The 19,257-nt window shown below is 61.3% G+C and overlaps 5 protein-coding genes across 5 annotated transcripts; all 5 read right to left on the bottom strand.

Moving 5' to 3' along the window:
* Positions 1-87: 87 nt before the first annotated feature.
* Positions 88-1,896, bottom strand: LMXM_31_3400 (conserved hypothetical protein; the record flags this gene model as incomplete). Its single annotated transcript, XM_003878142.1, has 1 exon — positions 88-1,896. The coding sequence occupies one exon, from the start codon at positions 1,894-1,896 to the stop codon at positions 88-90; it is 1,809 nt and encodes a 602-aa protein (XP_003878191.1).
* A 3,159-nt stretch (positions 1,897-5,055) lies between these two features.
* LMXM_31_3390 (conserved hypothetical protein) lies at positions 5,056-6,858 on the bottom strand (the record flags this gene model as incomplete). The annotated part of the gene is made up of 1 exon (XM_003878141.1): positions 5,056-6,858. The coding sequence occupies one exon, from the start codon at positions 6,856-6,858 to the stop codon at positions 5,056-5,058; it is 1,803 nt and encodes a 600-aa protein (XP_003878190.1).
* Positions 6,859-8,132: 1,274 nt separating this feature from the next.
* Positions 8,133-10,292, bottom strand: LMXM_31_3380 (conserved hypothetical protein; the record flags this gene model as incomplete). The annotated part of the gene is made up of 1 exon (XM_003878140.1): positions 8,133-10,292. The coding sequence occupies one exon, from the start codon at positions 10,290-10,292 to the stop codon at positions 8,133-8,135; it is 2,160 nt and encodes a 719-aa protein (XP_003878189.1).
* Positions 10,293-11,748: 1,456 nt separating this feature from the next.
* On the bottom strand, positions 11,749-14,403 carry LMXM_31_3370 (putative chloride channel protein; the record flags this gene model as incomplete). The annotated part of the gene is made up of 1 exon (XM_003878139.1): positions 11,749-14,403. The coding sequence occupies one exon, from the start codon at positions 14,401-14,403 to the stop codon at positions 11,749-11,751; it is 2,655 nt and encodes an 884-aa protein (XP_003878188.1).
* A 1,278-nt stretch (positions 14,404-15,681) lies between these two features.
* LMXM_31_3360 (conserved hypothetical protein) lies at positions 15,682-18,111 on the bottom strand (the record flags this gene model as incomplete). The annotated part of the gene is made up of 1 exon (XM_003878138.1): positions 15,682-18,111. The coding sequence occupies one exon, from the start codon at positions 18,109-18,111 to the stop codon at positions 15,682-15,684; it is 2,430 nt and encodes an 809-aa protein (XP_003878187.1).
* Between the last annotated feature and the right edge of the window lie 1,146 nt (positions 18,112-19,257).

Below are 19,257 nucleotides of genomic sequence, written 5' to 3'. Positions count from 1 at the left end.
GAAAAAGCACAAGCACAGGGAAAAGAGGTGCGCACAACGCCTCTGCACACACACACAGAGAGCGCAAGGCGTCCTCGATTATCAGCTCTATTGGTGCAGGTTTTCGTAAAAGTTGTCGCTGACGCGGCTGTAGTGGAAGGGGCCGTTCGTCTTAAGATAGGTGAAAGCAAAGTAGCCGGCGGCACCAATGCCGCCAAGCAGCAGCAGCGCGAGCAGTGCGCGAGCAATGAAACGCCACTTAAAGTGGAAGCCGCCCTCGTCATCATCACGACCGCCGTTTGTTTCGTCGGAATTTGGCTTGTCAAAGTCCCAGGCGTCGCCTGTGCCGTAGTAGATGTCGGTTGCACCGTTGATGAAGTCGATCTTGTGGGCGACGTCAAGCGTGCACTGATCCTCATCCGCCCACACCCCGTGATCCCTGAACATCTTCAAATTGTTCACCAGACACGGCGTCAGCACAGCGCACGGATGGTTCACGATACCGCGAAGCTGACGCAGCTGCACCGAGTCTCCAAGTTGGCGGAAGGAAAGGGCGACCTGACTGGCTGCACCTTCGGGCAGCAGCGCGTCGGCGTCGGCGGTGAGCAGAAGGATCGACTGCGTGGCGTTGACCGGCAGCTTCTTCGACTCAGCGCTGCGTGAGATGCGCGGGAACTTCTTGACGGCATCGTGAAAAGCGGACAATGAATGGAAGGGAGGTAGGATCAGATGCTTCGCCGCCGCACTGCTGCGAAACGAGCGGAGGCTGCTCGGCGGCGCCGCCTGGAGGAATTCGTTTACGAGCCAGTGCATATGCAAGGCAACACTTTCAGGGCATTCATAGTTCTTCGCGGCACTCAAGTAGTCGTGGAGCTTGTTGAGCGCTTCGACGTCCTTCTTGTTGCAGCGCTGCACCCTGTAAAGCAGCGACGGGATCAAGTTCAACAGACCGGGCTTGCTGGCGAGGAAGGGGTAGACGGGGTACCGCAGCATGAGGGCCAGCTTCTCGTGCAGCTTATCGGCAAAGGCGGCGTTGCCGCCTTTGCGGGGCCCCCACTTTAGACGCGATGCGCACGAGAGCTTGCCCTCTTTCGCCATATGTATGACCGTCAACAAACGGTTCCACGACCCCTCCGCTGCGCCCAGTCGTCCCACACAAGCTGCCTGGTCATCACACATGGTAAGGACGTGCTGCAGGGCAGCGACCATGCTGCCGCCGCCAAAGTAATTGTAAACGTCGAACATGAGCGGGTGCACGTAGTCTAACAGTACCACTGCTGCCTTGGTGTCTTGGTGATACTGCAGGAGACGAAGAACCAACATGCTGCTCAGGCCCTGGCCCAAGACCACATTGGGTCGGCCATCGCCGAGGGTGCGCAGCGCCCAGTCGAGATCGTGCGCTACCTGGTTCGCCGAGTAGTGCGACATGTTAAGAGGGTTGCTCTTGCTGCTCGCTGCCGCCGCTAGCTCCGCCGCGCAGGCCTCTGACATCCAGCACTGCTTGTTGTAGGGGTTCGAGGTATTCGGGCACGTCATGAACGATGGCGTTTGCTTTGAGCCGCGCGGGCGCACAATGACAACGTTTATGTTCTCACGGAAGATGTCCTTCGCCACGTTGACATTGGGGTCATCCATCAACATCCACACGGTGAGCACGTTCTTCGCGTTCGGGTCTTTCATCATTGCATCCACAGTGAAACTCAAGCGATTCTTCTTCTCCTCCCAATACTGGTACACCTCGATGGTGGAGCATACCTCGTACGGGGAGGTGCAGGTGCGGCTCCAGCTGGGCTGCGGCAGGCGGTCGTTGTGCCCCTCCACCGTCGCGGAACCGGAACACAGGACGCAGCCGATGAGTATCGTGAAAATCAGCTGCAGCACCGCCGCCGCCGCACGCGAGCGTAGCGAAAACGCCATGGAGAGTGGCGCCGGGAGTACACAAAAAAAAAAGAAAAATGAAAAGAGAAAGCAAGCACGCAGGAGATCTGCACGGCGAAGCAGACGGCAAGCAACGTGGCCGAAGGCGTACAGCAACCGGAGAAGCGCTCGTGGAAGCAATGGCACGATGCCGCCGAAAAGCGCTCGAGAAGGAAAAGCGATAAGCGGAGAGGCTTACAGTGTGAGGCTGGCCTACTGTGGTGGATGTCAGCGCATGCCTTCCTTCGGCAGCGCAAGAGAGAAGAGGGCAGGAGAAGAGAAAGGGAAAGTGTGCAGAGGAGGGGGCAATGGCGTTTGTCACCTGCAGCAATACTCAGGCCCACATGAATCCCGTACGGGAGGGCGTGTGCAATCGTGCCGTTCAGGCCGAGCCGTGTCATTCAAAGTGGTCCGTAGGAGACGGTGTGTGTGTGTGTGTGTGTGTGTGTGTGTGTGTGTGTGTGTGTGTGTGTGTGTGTGTACCTTTGTGTGGTGCGCATGACCGTGCTAAGCCATCCATCCTGCTGGCTTTCCGACCTCAACCTGGTCGAAATTGAAGCGGGGGCTTGGATGTAGTGTGGCTAACTTGAAGACACCGGCAGGGATGGGAAGAAGGGCCAAAGCAGGAATATGAGTGGGTAACATGAAGAACAAAGACCGCCAACGACGATGGAGGTCGAAGCGCATGCCGTGGTGTATCAAAGCACAACGAGAGTAAGCGCCTGCACTCGACATACACCGGTGCTTAGCGCCAGCTCTTGCCGTCTGAGATGGGGGGGGGGGCTGACCGACGAATAATTCGAAGAAAAAAGGGGAAAAGCGCGAATGAAAATCTGCTGAGCACAACGATAAGGAAAATATGTTTGCGAGGCGGCCAACAGAGGCTCGTTGACGGGACTACCGAAGAGAAAGAACGTGTGGAAGGGGAAGGGGGGTTGAACCAGAAGAGGTCGCGGGGGCAGAGGACCGTTGGCAGACGTCTGTATTCACGGTGCAAGACAAGCCACCACTGCCGTATGCACGCATACAGGCGTCTATGCGTCTGTGTGCTTGTGCCTCGTTGCAAGGAAGCGTAGGCGAGTCAAAACAGCTTCAAACAACGAGAACGGCAGTGGCGAGACGACGCTGAGGACCACCAGGCGTGGCGGTGGGGCGGGAGGGGAACAAATCGGTAGCCTATTTCCTCGTGTAGCGCAGTCCAACACATACCCCTTGAGGGAGATCACATCGCAGAGGGAGGGAGGAGAGGCGCTTGCAATCACGTGTGGGTGGGTGGGTGGGTGTGTGTGTGTGTGTGTGTGCCTCGTCTTGTGTGCCCCCGTGTGTGTGTGTGTGTGTGTGTGGGCGAGGGACGTCAGCAGGGCTGCAGAAGCCGCTGCTAGGCCAATAATGCGATGAATTCCGTTTTCCACCCACTCGCCACCGGTCCCACCCACGCTCCGCTTGCGCATACTCCGGGAACGGGACTCAGTAAGTACAGTAGTGAAGAAACCTCTTGCGAGGCAGACGAGTTCCACGTTGCCGTCGCACATGAAAAGACGTACACGATCAGGAGCGCGAGGCGCGCGAGTGGTCAAGACACGAAAAGGCTACGCATCCGCGCAGCCACTCCTTCTTGCTCGGCCCCGCCATCACTCGAAGAGTGGTGAGAGGGAGGGATGGCCGCCGCATGTGAGCCAGCGCCATTCCGCAGCTGCCGTCGTGGGCGCTGTTGCTCTTCGCGCGTGGTGCTTCTCGGCTGGTTGGTTTTCCTTCTTTGGCCTCTTTAGAAAGAAAGGGAGAGAGAGGAGAGAAGACAGAGTGACGCAGAGACGAGCACGCACACGCGCACTGAAGGGCAACGCGGGAGAAGGTGGAAGAGGAGGAGGCGGGGGGGGGGGGGGCACGACCGCCCTGCGTAGGGTCTTTCTTCATTGCTGGTTAAAAGGTGGCACTTAGCTAGACAACAAATCCCAGAGCAAGAATCAGCCGCATCGTCGACAACACGGGCGGCAAGAGTAGAACAGAGGCGAGGCGACACAAAGCAAGCAGTCGGGGGAAGGGGGGCGGAGGGAAACACGCCAGCAACGGCCCAAAGGCGAAAGAAGATGAGAGGGAGGCGGAAGAAGTGCGGAGACGCGGCCGACAAATTGAGAGAGACGGCAGGAGAGACGAGGAGATCCTGCGGTGAAGACAAAACGGCTGGCGCACCGCCTCTCTGCTATCCATCTTACGCGCATGGCGAGGGCTATCCCCGAGTCAGCCGGAAGCCCCCGCCAGCAACACGCCTAGGCCCCTCTGATGGGAGAAGACAAAGCACGAAGGAATCGATGAGGCAGACACAGAACGGGCACATGAGACTCGCACGCGTGCACGCAGTCCTTACGTGGTAGACGCGCCTTGTGTCCCACTACAGAGCTCGACGAAAAATGGGTCCTGCAAGGGTGCCTGTGTGTGCGTCGACGCGTCCCAGTGCCCATCTGCGCCTGTGTGCCATGCCACCTTTCGTGAACGAGCGTGCAAGCAACCCCTGCCCAGTCCCGGTTCGGGTGCTTCGCTCTCTGCTCCCTTTCTCACATCTTTCCCATCCAGCGAGAGACACAGATGTGCGCGCGCTGCAATGTGCCAGCCTCCCCCCTCCCCTTCCTCTCCAGCCCTCGAGCTACGCACACCCATACACAGCCGCGCGTCCGCCAGCTCACGAGCGACACCACCAACGCCACCGACCACCACAACGCGGACGCGAGTACACAAAACAAAATCACATCAAAGGATGAAGGGCAGGAGAGAACACGCGACTGTTTGGCATCCTCCACCCTCTCCACGCCTGTCCAGGACCTCTTCCTCAGGAAGGGGGGAGGGGACAACGCCGGTGCACAGAACCCACCTGGTCCGCCGGGGAGAGTAGGAGAAACAGCGGAAGGAGGAGGTTCAAGATGAAGACCGAGAAGCGACGGAGGGCGATGTGGGGAAGAGGATTCGTGGGGGGACGAGATCGGTCGCCAAAGCTCCCCGTGCACGCAAAGGCGCCTCGAGAAGGGGCTGTTCAAGCTCCCTCATCATCCATATCCCATCCCACCTTCTCATCTCCTGCACACCCCGCATGTGCAGGCCCATGCTCTTCCGCTGTCTGCTTCCCCCCCCACACACACACACGCCTTTCTCTATCCCTCTGTCTGCCTAAACCTTCTTGACATCCACCTTGGCCTGCTCGCCCTCCTCCACGCCATTCTGCTGCTGCATGCTCGCTGTATCAGCCGCGGGCTTCTGGCGCAGCTTTAGGAACGACTCGCCTTTCTTTCGCTGCGTCTTGGCCTCCTCCGTCTTCGCGTCAGTTTTAAATAGGAGCAAGAGGGCGGCGCGGCGGAAGCATATCATGGCATCCATCTCGAAGGAGTTGGGCACCGCCAGCCCATCCTGGCACTGACTCAGGCAGCGCTCTGCCTGCTCCAGCCAGCGCTGGCACTCACTCTCCGGGGCGCGCGCTGCCATCATCACAAAGATGCGCGACAGCATCATGAGCGCGTCGCGCTGTTGCGCCGTAATGATCTCCTTCAGCCCCTCCACCCCGCCGCTGGGCACGACGTTGGTCACCGCCAGCAACGAGGCGATCGAGTCCTTCGCGACCTTTACGCGGCGCCAGAACTCTGCCGGGATCGTGCTCTTGAGAGCGTAGTTGATCTGCAGTGACGCCAGCGCGTGCAGGGGACGGGCGTAGGAGACATACTCCTCGAAGGTGTCGATCGGCACGTCGAGGTCCTCGCAGTGGAAGGTGGTGAAGAAGAGTATATGCGCCTGGATGGCGAAGTCGGCGGTCGGGCTGAAGACGTAGAGGTAGTCGAGGCAAGCCGCCGCGAGCGGCGCGCAGCCCTCGAGGATGGCGCTGCGGTTCACCTCGCGCAGCAGCACACAGGCAAATCGCGCCACCTCCTCGTGCGGCGGCGACGACGTCAGGGTCGTGGAAGACACCAGACGATACTGCAGGCCTTCCTGCCGCGCCGACTTGAGCACGTTCAGCGTGAGCTCAATCGCGTAGCCGAGGGAGTTGTTGGGGTCCACCAACACGCTGAAGGTGCCGTGTTCGAGGCAGCGCCACCACGCCACGAGCGCCGACCCATCCGGCACCTCCGTCACCACCTCACCAGACTGGCAGCGGTACTTGTCATACAGCAGCGGACACAAGAGCTTATGGTGCCGCTTCATGTGCGCATTCATGCAATCCCGGGAGCAGTAGTGCGGCACCTGGCAGTGCTCGCATGTGTAGCCGATGGCGTAGACGGGGTCGAGGCATTGCGCGCATCGGTGGCCATAGAAGGGTTTCAGGAGAAACCGAATCGTCTGCGGCGTCTCTACCGCCTTGCCTTCCGCCGTCACCGTTACGGCACCCATGTACCACCCGCACGACTTGTGTCCTGAGCAGTTCAGCACAACGTCCGTCAGCATCTCCGGCTCCGCAAGTCCCAGGACGGCCGCCTCGAGTCGCGGCATCCGCACTTCCAAGCCAAGCATAGACGAAGACGGCATTGTGGCCGCAGTATCGAGGCCCTCGGCTTGACGGTAGTAGCTCCCGATGGCAACACTGCACCGCCGATCCTTCTGATGCACCGGTACAATCGGGATGCCGTCCGGCGACGTCGAGCTCTGCGCGGGTGTGCCGTCGCGGTTAATGCCGCGTGCCATCCCGCTGGTCAGCGACGGTGTTGGCGAGAACACCTTGGCGTCGCCTTTCACAAAGAACATCTCGTTTTCCACGTCCACGCGGATCAGCATGTGCCACTGGCTGAACTGGGAGAGAGAGCAGCACGGACTGCCGCTCGCGCTGGGCTTGCCGCCATCCGAGGACATCGGTGCTGGTGGCGGGGACGAGGAGGACGAGTTTGTTGCCGTGCTGTTCGTCTTCTCCTGTGCTGCCTTCTCCGCCGGGAACACCGTGGAGAAGTGCATGGTGTACAGGCCCGAGTGGCCCTCGCGTCCGACGTCCATCCCTCCCGTCTCTGCTACCTCGCGGTGTGTGTGTGTGTGTCGGGAGGGTAAGAGAAAGAGAGCGAGACGGGGTGGAGAGGGTATGACACCACAAAGGTACCTGTGTGTGCGAGTGGGCGCGCGTGAAGTGGTGCTCGATGCTCTTGTGGAAGAGGAGGAGCGTGCGAAGCGAATGACTTGTTCGTCCCCTTCTCACGGATCACACCTGCGCTGCCACGTATGTGCGTCAAGGGAAGAGAAGATGCACGCCGCAGGATGCAGGTCGTACGGAGGCGCACACCTCAAAGGCGCCAGAACAGACACAGACAAGATTAGCGAGGGCACCGTCGGCACGCGCACAAGCGGGTTGGCGCATATGATGAAGTCCTGAGAAAAAAAGGAGAGGCTTCGTCCTTCAGACGTGGTTCAGCGCCGCGGCGCGCATCCCACGAAGAGACCCCTCTCACCCCTTCCCTCTCCTCCTCGCTAGCAGAGGGCGAGAGGGCAAGAGGGTGATGGCGAGAGAAGCAGCGGAAAACGGCAGGTTCGCCGCCGCGACGTGTGAAGCGCGGGCGACTCGCTCTCACAGCTTGAACAAGGGCAACGCACGCGAGACCAGCAGTGTCTCGTCACCGTTTTCTTTTTCTTTTTGTGTTGCGGAGGACGGAGGGCGGGGGACGGGCGATTTGGCGTGGGCAGCGACACAAGGCGAAAAAAAAAACAGACACAACCTGCGATGAGCTGGACACGCCGGCCCAGTCCTCTGTGTGCGGCACCGGCAAGGGGTTTGATCTACATCCACGTGCATGGGCGCATGTGTGCGCGAGTGGGGATAGAGAGAACGGCGCCGGCGCGAGAAACGAGAAACCCGGATCAGGTGAAAGACAGTAGACGGACGTGCAAAGCACCGCAGAGGGAGAGTCTCGTCGCATGATGGCAGAAAGGGACCTCCCATCACTCACCCACCCCATTCGCCGCTCACCCGCACATCTGCCCCAGCACCACCCGGCAGCGCTGACGGCAGGCCCTAGGGCGACAGCGGAGAAAATGAAGACGAGAGCATGGTTCAAGAGAGGGGGAGAGCAAGAGCGACGCACGTCGCTGAGCATCAGCACGCGCGTTCCCTAGCCCATGTCATGCGACAATGCTTGGGCAAAGGGTTGGCATCCACAGTGTCGTGGTTGCGGTCCGTGCCTACTCTCTTCGCAGACTGGTGTGCATGTACACATGCTTGCGTTGTGTGCTTTTATGTGTGTCTACCTGTGATATTCGTAGGGGGGCCAGGAGTACGGTAATCACCACCACTTGTCGCACCCCAGCACCTCTCGCAGAAAGACAGTGGCGTAGCACGACGAGGGCAACCCAAAGGAAAGCTGGATTGTAGAGCGGTACACTGCGTCCGCGCTAGCATCGCCGCAACCATCGCTGCAGATGCGCCGTCGCGCCTCGGGCCTCGCCTCTGTTCCCCACACGAGGGAGGCATCGGTGGGACGTGCAACAACTGCGCGCCACGAGCCGGGCACCGGCACCCCAGCCACGCGACGCTGCTCAAACCCTTGCGCCGAGGTCCATCGCAGCTCCCGCAAGGCGTGCTGGATGGCGGCGTCCTTCCACTGCGCCCACAGCACGGTCGACGCGGGGCCGCTGAGATGGGTGCTGTCCGGCGCAGCTCGATCCACGTGGTAGCCACCGAGCGGCAGCTGCGCGCTCGCAAGAACGTCACAGGAGAGCGGCGCGAGTGGCTGCTCGGCTGTGCTGCTGCCACTGCTCGTGCACGACGCTGAAGAAGCGGCCTGGGGGCCACCGCTGCCGCCCGAGGGCGGTGCTGCCGCTGTCATTTCGGTTCTTGCCACGCCCCTGGAGGCCACGTAGGAGGCGGCGAGGTTGAAGAAAACGCTCTGGCCGGCGTGCACCCACAGGGATCTGAGGTAGAATGGTACGCCCTCCGTGATGGCCTTCTCGCACAAGCGCGTCCACACCTCACTCTCGTTCTGCACGTCGGCACTGCTGAGCGGGCAGTCGGAGAAGTACATGCGATACGTCTGCCGTAGAGCGTGCGTCATCACCTGTGCGTCGCGCGAGTTGCTAGGCACGAAGCGCGACTCCATCTTGTCGGGGAACGCGTTGTAAACCCCGGGGCACGCGCGAAACAGGCTGCGGACTGCCGCTACCCAGCGAGCGGCGAAGAGGTGAACGCCAGTGTGGTCATCGACGCGCTCCACCGTCTCACTAAAGCGCTGTTGGCCAAAGTAGTTGATGAAGCCCGCCTCTGCACATCGCACGAAGCGGCGCTGGAGAAATGCTCGGAGCTCCCCCTCTTCCTCCTCCTCCTGCTGCTGCTGCTGCGCGTTCTCGCACGCCGTGGCCGGCGACCGCCACATCCTGCGATCTGCTTCGCCAGCCCAGCGCACGTCGCGAACACGTAGCGAGAACCAGTTTCCAGAAAGCTCCCCGAGATGCACTGGCACACTAGAGGCACTCGCACGAAGGAGCACAGCATAGCTCTGCTGCGGGTCTGCCGGCCAGCGCAGCGTGACAGGCTGGACAGCTGCGGCGCTCGTCAAGAGCGCGCGTACGCGACTCTGCGCTTCGTCTGTGGCGGCCACAGGGACAGAGCACCGCTGCACCGAGATCGCCTTTTTGTCCTTCATGCCTGCCACGCAAACGGCGCTGTCCTTCACGCCAAAGTACTCGCCCAGCAGCTGGCGCATCTCCGCCGTGTCCAAGTTGCGCTTTCTCACAACGATGTGTACATACGCTGGAGCAGCGCTGTTGGACACCGGTGCAGTCGACAGGGGCGACGCGTCCCCTGACTGGCCCTCCATCTCGGCGCGGGTGCGCCGAGCCCCGACTCCAGTGCCGGCGCTGCGTATCGAGCGCACAGCTGCATCGCTCGTTAGCGTCTCGTTGCCGCCGTCGGGGCGAGTGCGAAAGCGTAGGGTGGCGCGTCCCCCGCGTACTTGACAATGCACAAACGGATAGAAGCGGCGAAGCAGCTCGTGCACCTGTCGCCGCACATCCTTCTCGGAAACCAGCGGCATCGACTCCGCAGCGGTACACATTGCCGATGCACCTGGTGGCTGCCGCCGCATTGCTTCAGTCAGCGAGTCGAAAGAGGTGCAGCACAGCTCCTTTGCTGCAGCACCCGTGCGCGCCCCCAAACCAGGCCAAGCTTCGCTGTCGTCGCTGTTGAAGAGCTTGCGCAGCTCTGCGCGGTCCTCATCACTCAAGCTCCGCCCCTGGCGTTCTGCCTGTGCCCCTACGGACCACCTTGCGATGCACAGCGCTGCCTCACAACCAAGCGCCGCGCAAAACAGCACATAATGCAGGTCCAGGGAGCATGAAATCACAGAGGCGTTGTCACCTGGCGAGATGCCGTCAGCGGCACGCGGCGACGGCGGTGCATTGGCGCAAGCGCGGAGGTGGGGAAAGCACCAACGCACCATCAAGTGCATCAGCTGCCGTTCCCGCTTGTCCGTGAAATGGCCGAGCGTGTGCGCCGCCGCCCTCCACCACGGCAGACTCGCCTCCGCCGCACAAGACGCAGTCGACGCCGCATCACGCGGCGCCGTTGAGCTGCCCTGAGCAGCGGCGCGGATGTCTCGAAGGAGCAGGGAGAGTGCCGCCTGAGTGAACGCAGATGACGCACGCGTCGCCACCTCTGCGACAGTCCCGAAGCAGCGCTGCAGTTCTGGGGCGTGCGCAGTCAGTGTGCTTCGCAGCGCTTGCACAGAGCGGGAGCATGCACCCAGACTCTTGACTTGCGGGGGCAACACGGGCGGCAGCAACCCGAGCGCAGCATCGGGCCCGGAAACGGTGGCCGCTTCGGCTCGATCATCCACCGGAACGCCTGTAACGGAGGATGATGGGTTTGATGTGCTGGCAGACAGAAAGTTGTAGTCGTCGGTATCGGTGCGCTGCCCTGTCGGGTCCACCTCCACCACCACAAAGTCCTCTGGTACGTTCTTGAGGTCGCCGGTGGCACACCACACTGGTGTCGTGACGCGGTCTGTCGCCGCAGCACTCAGTAGAGGACCATCCGCGGAAGGTGTGGACGGGGATGCGAGGGGAGACAAGGGTGACAGGAATGCCGTGATTCCACATGCACGTAGCATCGCTGCGAGGCTAGGAGGAGCAGGACGAGAAATAAAAAGAGGAGGGGGTGAGGTGGATGGCGATGTCAGCGCGCGTGTCCTACTCGCCCACAGCGTCTGTGAACGAACTCAGCGTCCTCACGCGTTTGCGTGCGCCTTTGGCTCTGTGCACATATTCGCCGCCACACAAGGCAAGGCCAGCGAAGGAGACGGGAGGGCGATCCAGCCAGCAGTGACGGAGAGGGAAGTGGAGGGGCGGGAAGAGGCGCAGCGCACGTCAGAAGGGAGAGGCGGGCATACGATGGCGCAGCGGCGAGTTTGCTCGCGTAGGCCCACACCACCCCCGTGCACACAAGCTCACGCAGTGGCCACGAGGAGAAGAGACACGGCGCCGTTAGCGGCACCCGTATCAAGTCTACTGTGGAGAATGCTAGAGAGGAGAGAGGGTAAGCTTCGCTTGCTCTGGTGCCTTCAATAGCCAACCACCACCACCCCTCACCCCCTCTTTTATTCTCTGTGCCCCTTCTCTCAGCGTTCCAGGCTGGAAATTCTCAGCGCACGCACCGTGCACATGAGCTCCGAGTGCGCGCAGGCGTTGGCGGTGTCGTACCGCCTCCATAAAGGAGCAGGAGGTTCTAGTGCATACAGCAGGCAGCAGAAGCATACACGCACACACACACGCGAGGAATGACGCCGGTAAGGCTTTCCCCGTGTCCTCTTGAGAGCAGCGCAGAAGACGTAGGCGCAGAGAAACAGCTACAGCGACACTCGAGGGGACCGCGGCCCTGCTGCTACTTGGTCTGTTCGTTGCCCTTTATCACCCTCTCCATTCGGTGTCGACGAAGTCCTCAGCGGGTTGTGCGCCGACCTTCTCCATGAGTCGATCGCCCACAAAGCTCACCCTGGTCAGTATCCCGACCACCCGCTGTGTCCGATCAAGCACCGGCAGGTGGCGCAGTCCCAGATGGCGAAAGGTGTAGTACGCCCTCGAGACGCACACGCCTTGTTGCACGTACGGTGCACTGTTGTCCACGTACGGGCGAAGGTCGATGTATGAGCGGATGGCAGACAGCGGCAGGTGCTCCATCATGGGAACGCTCGGCAGGCGGTTCCAGAAAAGAAACTCGTGCACGCGCTTCAGCTCCGCTGCCGTGACGTGGTATTGAATGAAGTCCTCGGCGTCGACCTGCTCCGACGCCATCCCGCTCCGCGCATCAGTCGCGCCGTCGCGGACGTCTGCCTCGCCATCGTCATCACCTTCCTCGTCGAGGGGTACTTCGGAGGCATCACCCATCTCGCGCAGGTACACGACCCAGAGCAGCAGCTGAAGCTGCGCGCGCGTGATCATGCCCTCATAGGCTTGGTCCGCCTCACCGACTTGCACGACAGGGAAGGCGTTGTGCCGTGTCATGGTCAGCGCCTCGACCACGTGCAGAACGGTGTCCATCGTCTCCAGCATGGTAACCGGGCTTGTCATGATGTCGCGAGCCGTGTATGTGTCGAGTAGGTGCATGCTCGTCTGTGCCTCGAGGAAGGGGACCGCCTTCACCTCCAGCGAGGCGTGGTAAAAGGAATGGCAGCACTTGTCCGCGATGCCCTTGGCGAGCAGGATACCTAGCATGAGGCATGTGATGTGCGACACATCCGCCGTCAACTCCATCATGACGACGACAAGGGCGAAGGTGAGGCGGGAGATGCCGGCAAAGTATGCGGCGGCCCCGATAAGGGCGACCACGCCCTCATCTGCCCACACCGGGCGCTGAAAAAGAACGCCGATGAGGCGCCCCTCGACCGCGCCGATGAGCAGCGACGGGATGACCGTGCCGCAGGAGATGAACATGCCACCAGCGTAGCTGGAACCGACCACGTAAATCGCGAGGTGCAGGAGGAGCGACCATACCGGGAAGAGCCCCGCCGAGCGGCGCGAGAACAGGAGGCGCAGTAGGTTGTAAGGACTGGTCATCGTGAGGGTGGCGAGCGGGTGATGGGTTGTTTCCGGCTGTGCGCAGAATGCGGTGAAGAGCTCCACGTGTAGGGCCTCTTTCTTCTCCCGCACGTGCGGTGGGGTCGGCACGCACGGTGTGAAGAGGGGCAACACGTAGCAGGCCGTGGAGAAAAGAAATGCGAACACGCACGGCTCCAGCACACGGTACAGCGTCGTGGGGAAGAGGCAGCGCGAGCGCCAGCGGGAGAAGCGGATGCTGCTGACCGTGTAAGCCACTGCCAAGGGGCCAGACAACACCGCCACCATCACGGTAGGGATGAACGTGTACGTGTACAAGGAGACCGTGTTCTCTGGCACGGTGTCGATGTAGAACATCGCGATGGACGCCTCGCGCAGATCACCGAGCGCCATGGCGGACCGGTTGACAAGGTGCCAGCCAGATAAAAAGGAGTTGCATGTCTGGATGATCCACATGCACGAGAGACAGGAGAGGAAGACAAGCCACGCGAGACGGGCAGGGAAATGAGTCGCCATCTCCTCCAGGACGAACAGCATCCCGCCCAGCGGGCTAGAAAAGGCGCTCGTCAAGCCACAGGCGGCGCCGGCGGAGATGAAGTCACGCTGATCGCGCGGATTGCGAAATAGGTCGAAGACGGAGGTGGCGCTGCACCCCAGAGAGCGGCTGCGGCCGGTGGGGAGCCCGGCTCCAATGAGCGAGCCCATGTGGATCATAGGCCCCTCCGTCCCCACCGGCAAACCGGCACTCACCGCGAGGATGCACGAGAGCGTCTTGACCACCAGGTTTCGAATGTTGAAGATGCGCGGGAACATGACGCCGTTGAGGTACGCCATCACATCCGGTATACCGCTGCCAGCGGCGCTTGGCATGACTAGGCAGCAGAGAGACGACAGAAGCGCCATCAGCACGCCCCACATCGTGTACAGCACGCCCCCGTGCAGCAGCGCTGACCACGATAGCGTGCGTAGCACTATCGCAGTCTTTCCGACGTCGCCGCTCTCTTGACCAGAGTTGAGCAGCGCCGACATGTAGAATCTGGACGCATTGAAGGGCGGGTAAGTGCTGTTGCGGCTGCGCACCACCCCCTGCACGGCATCCAGCTTCACCTCTGCAAGGTAGTCGAGCGTCTGAAACACCAAGAGGGACCAACCACCAACGGCGAGGCCGATCAAGACGAACATCAGCAGGCGCAGACACCCCTTCGCCTCCGTGCTGCTTTGGCGAGTGGCACTGACGCGGTGAACGAGGGACTGGCCCTCAGCGTAATCGATGCTCTCGTAGCAATCCATGCGTCGTCGCTCCTCTGCTGTGAACACGTGCGGGCGGTGCGCCTTCTCAAACAGAGGCGCTCGAGCGCGATTCACCTCGGCGTCCCCGACCTCCTCCACCTCTTTTACAAGCTCGTGGAACCAGGCGGCCGTCGCTGCGTCCGCCTCCGGCCTGCGGAGGGTAGCAGATGGGGTGTCGAACGTCCCGCTAGCGCCTGCATCGCCGTACGCTGCGCTCATACCTGCCGTGGCGAGGGATCTAAAGGAACACGCTCGTGGAAGGGCACACTGGTGCCGCGTCTTTGACGAGGGCGATGACGCGGATGGCGGCGATTGAGCTGCTGCAGGGAGGGGGCCACCAATACCAATGCCAACGGTGGGCTCCGGTTCAAGGCACCGGCGTCGGCCTCGTCCACCACGACGGCAGGGACTCCGTGCGATCTCTGATTGCAGCAAACTACAGGAGATGAGAAAGAGCTCTATGACCTGTGTCCCTGGATAGACGAGGAAAAGGGAAGTCACAGCATGTGTTAAAGACACCGCGGCAGTGTAGCGCACTGAAAGGATGACAGCGAGAGGAGGGCAGCTGCTGCATGCAGGGGGGGGGAGAGGAGGGTCACTCGACAGACACACACACACATGCAAGATATCGTGATCGAGGGGCCGACAACCGCAAAAGAGAAACAATGCGGAGCGAGGCAGGGGTTCAGCACGTGTGTGCGCGCGAGATAGAGAGGGAAAGGGAGGTACAAAGAGTACGGTGAAGGGTGGGGGGATGATGAGCAGGCAGGAGAGCGACATGGACCGCACCGACGTCGGGCGAGGCTGCCGGAAAGGCGCACCGGACGAGTTCAAAAGACGCACAGCAAAAGGAGGAGGATGGAGAGGGCTTGTTGCTGCGATGGCACAGCACCTCGTCGCTGCGTGCCCCCGTGTCTACCGTCTCACCACTCCCTTACTAGCGCACGCTCACGTCCCGCTCGGGGAGGAGGGCACGTGTCTGCCCGACGCTCACAACTTCGTATCGCAACCCACACCACCCCTCTCTCCGACACACACACATACACCACCCTGCTCTTTCACTCTGCTTCGCAGGGTGTCTGAACTGCGTTGCTGTGGTGGTGAAAGACCCGAGATGGTGGGGGAGGGAGAGTGCGAGAGTCAGAGGGGGGGCGAGAGAATATATGCACAACGATAAACAGAAGGCGGTGGAGGCGGCAGTGAGCACGAGGCACACACACACACACGTGCGCGCGCACACAGAAACAGACACGGGTAGGGCGAGGACAACGGAGAAGGTGACGGGGGAAAGAGGACACAGGAAAACGAAAACGGGGTGGACAATACGATGAAGAGAAGACGAGGGCCAAACACACCCGCAGAGAGAAGTGGTGGGGGGAGAGACGGCGACAACGCACGGCGGCAGCAAAGCTGCAAAGGAAATCGAGGAGGTGAGGGTGTGGGCCTGTGTGCTCCTGGGACCGGCCAGCCCTCTCCCCTCAGCGCGCATACACACCATCACCCCCCACGGATCTCGCGTGAGGGGTTGTCCCTTGACAGTGCTACAGCTGCCGCGGTGGCAGTTGCGGTCGGCGTCGTCGTAGCATCGTCGCAGATGGACTGCCACTTGGTCCTATACCGACGCAGCAGCTCGTTAAGGTTGCGCAGATAGAGCGAGGGGTAGTGATGCAAGACCGCTTCAGGAATGAGGACCACCTGCTCACGCACCGCGGTGGCGGTAAGGGGAACGGCAAGGAGATGGCGGCGGCGCGTCCCGGATGTCATGTTGTACAACGAGCCAGGAATGGCGAGCAGGGGTACGGATTGGTCGGACACCCCTGCGACCGCAGCTCCGGTGTCATAGACGGCAGCCCTGTCGTCGCTAGACAGACTCTCCTCCGTCGGCCGCGCGTATTGCTGCAGAAAGGCGTCCTGAAGCGACCGCAACTGTAGCCGGGAACATACGTCCATGCCATTGCTGAAGGCCAGAAGACGACTTCCAGAGCGCTGCTCCTCCTGGTGCAGCCACACATTCAGCAGTGGAGCGACACGCCGCTCCACGACCGGGGCGGCACCAAATGTGCAAGTCACTGTCTTGGTAAAAGGCACATGCGCGGCAGCGCTGGCCGTGGCCGTCGCTGTGTCAGCGGACGCGATGGCTGCAGAGGCAGGAGGCGGCGCCGAAGGCAGCGAAGAGGGGCACATGAGCGTCTTTGCGCGGCGCATCAGCGTCGTTGACGAGTGCAGCACCGCGCGCCACGGCCCGCAGTACAGAAGGTGAAAGAGAGAGGCCTGGATACCGCCCAGAGAGTGTCCGGTGATGCAAAGCTGGTAGGTGCTGTATTGGCTGTGGATGGTACGCAGGAGAGGGAGCAGCTGAGCACCCGCCTCGATGACGGACTCGTAGAAGCCCAGCGGAATTGCTGTGCACAGTTGCGGCGATGGGTCGATGCCGGTGGCCGTCGTTGCCCCATCCATAGGAACGCGCTCCAGCACGACGTTGGCATAGCCCTCTGTCACATCCACCACGATGTCTGCCGGCGTCAGCGAGCCGCGGAAGGTGAGCACGACTCGGTTCGTAGCGTGGTCCAGGAAGAGGGCCCAGCAAGATTGACCTACGCGAAGGGAGTAGCGACTTGCCACACACTCAAGCAACGCGTTCGGCTCCTCGCCCTGCAGCATGCGGCGCATTGACTCGAGCTGCTCCTCAGAGTTGGCGCAGACGTAGCGCCGGTGAGGCTCTGCCATGAGCTTCGACAGCTCACGCAAGCTGGAAAAGTAGTTGAGCTCAAAGGGCAGCCCGTAGGCGGCCATCGCGTAGCGGGCGAGGTAGCAGGCTGTGTGGAGCGTGTCCAGCTTGCCTTTGATTATCGCCTGCTCGGATGGTGCAACGGAGAGCTGGGACTTCGGCGAAGAGGAGCCAATGGCAGTGGCAGACGTGGTCGACTGCAGCTGCCTTTCACGAATGTGGCGCGACCCTTGGCGCACCCACAACTTGTACGTCTGGCGACTCATCTCACTGTTAAGGGCTGCCTGGGCGGCGTACCGCGAGACGTCTCGCTTGCGCAGGCCGCATCGGGTGAACTGTGCCTGCACCTCCCGCGCGATTCGCTTCGTCAGCGCCGACCACGACGGTCCTCCGAAGACCTCGACGTGGAACGGGTCCAGGTGCCGGAGCTCCGCCACTTCGGCGCCCTCCATGGCAGTGTTGGCGATGTCAGTGGAGATGGTGTAACCGTAGCGCTCGTCCACGCTGCTGTCAGGCGAGGCCGCAGCGACGCCGGTGGTCCCTTCGCCTTCATCCTCTTCATTCCACTCGGCTGACGACGTGGTAGCTGTGGTGGTTGCATGCTCTGTCGATGCGGCACCAGTGCCAGTGGATCCGCTAGAAGTTGTCAGCGCGCCGTCGCTCGCCTCTGCGTGGCCTTGCAGACCATCACATATGTTGCACCGGTAGCACGCCTCGGACGACTGCGGGGGTGGTGCTAAAGGGGTGGTCGGGGGGACAGCAGCCTGGCGTGATCCTCGCCGCCGCACAGCCCAGCGGGCACGCAGGGATGGAAGCCGTCCGAACGACGAAAGGAAAGACGAGGCAGCGGCGCAGCCTTTCGCGGTGGCCGGGGCCGACGTGTAGACAGGCGAGGAGCACCCAGACAACCTCCAAGAGAGTGCGGGAGCATCGCTGGTGGATGGCGCGCCAGCACCAGTCACATGAATGGCCTCGTGTGCCGACGTGTACACGGTTGGCTCGTCATACGGGGAGCGTCGAGAGGAGCGTAGGGTGTAGAGCGGGTAGGCGCATGTGCACACGCGGTCACGAGGTGTCGAGGTGTGCGGAATGCGGTAGCGGTAGAGAGGCCGACACCACTCCTGGATCATACCAAAAAGCTGCCCCTCCAACCTGGGCGGCCTCTTGGTGGCTGGGGCCATGCGCAGGTGCCGCAGCATCGCTGGTCCCGGCTGCGTGGTCGGGTGTGCCGGAGTGCGTGAGGCAAAACGTCAAGAAAGTCAAACCAAGTTCCTTGAAGCAGAAGCGGAGACGCCAAAGAGAGAGAGAGTACGCAATGGCCTGCGGGAGTACGCTCTACTGCCTTCCGTTTACGCTATATACGGGTATGTGCGGGGCGGGGGCGGGGTGGTGATCAAAAAGGGGATCGACGGCTCGGAGTGCATGAATGTTGACGGTGAGATATGCTGATACGGCCCACTCGCACCCTCTGCCCGCCGGATCACGCCTGTGATGACACGACCGGAGCCTGTCCGTGCTCGTTGGTGTCGATAGCGGGTTAAAAGGGGAGAAGAAGGAACGAAAGGTGAAGAGAAGAGTGTGACACTAAGCCGGCGAAGATCAGGAGAGACGCAACAGACAGGAGAGAAGGCGATCCACGGGAGGCAGCAGCGCAGCAAGACGCGCACCAAGCACACGCACACACACATACATGCACAGAAAGGGGTAGCAATGATGTCAACAACACACAACGCAGTCCGCAGCAGCACTTCTCACTTTTTGCCACTACAAACCTCAAATTTGTGCGTGCGTGCGTGTGTTTGTGTAGGGGGGAAGAAGAGAGGCGGACGAGCAAAGAACAACGCTGTCAGAGGTACCCGCAAAGGTGCTCAAAGGAGGGGAGGGAAGGGACAGGAAAATGAAAGAGAGCGGCGTATCCGTGAGTGCGCCCAGTGTGAGTGCAAGAGGACGTTTCGCACGCAGAGGCACGATAGAAGAAAACAAAATTTGAACAAAAAAATGAGAAGAGTGGCGGTGCTGAGGCCGTGGTGATGGCAGTTGTCGTTGTTGGGGGAGGGGGGAGTGTGGCACGGTCCGCAGCCCAACGCCGATATGTCAGTCACCGCCCGCCGGGTACAACTACGACCGATGCTACTACTCGTGAATGAGAGAGGAGGGGAGGGGAGGGGAGGTTGAACCCTCCGTGTCTATGCAACCAAATGAATAGCCCCGCTGACAACTCAAAGGATGGAGGAAACAACAGCAGACGTTTACACAAAATAAAATGCAAGTCAAATGTGGAGCACAATGGACCGCTTTTCACGCCCCTGATATCTTGNGAAGCACGCCCTCAGCGGCTGTGAACG

The sequence above is a fragment of the Leishmania mexicana genome, chromosome 31 (assembly GCF_000234665.1).
Source record: "Leishmania mexicana MHOM/GT/2001/U1103 complete genome, chromosome 31".
Lineage (NCBI taxonomy): Eukaryota > Euglenozoa > Kinetoplastea > Trypanosomatida > Trypanosomatidae > Leishmania > Leishmania mexicana.
Note: the sequence above shows the minus strand (reverse complement) of the source record. Positions and strands in the feature narration are given on the sequence as shown.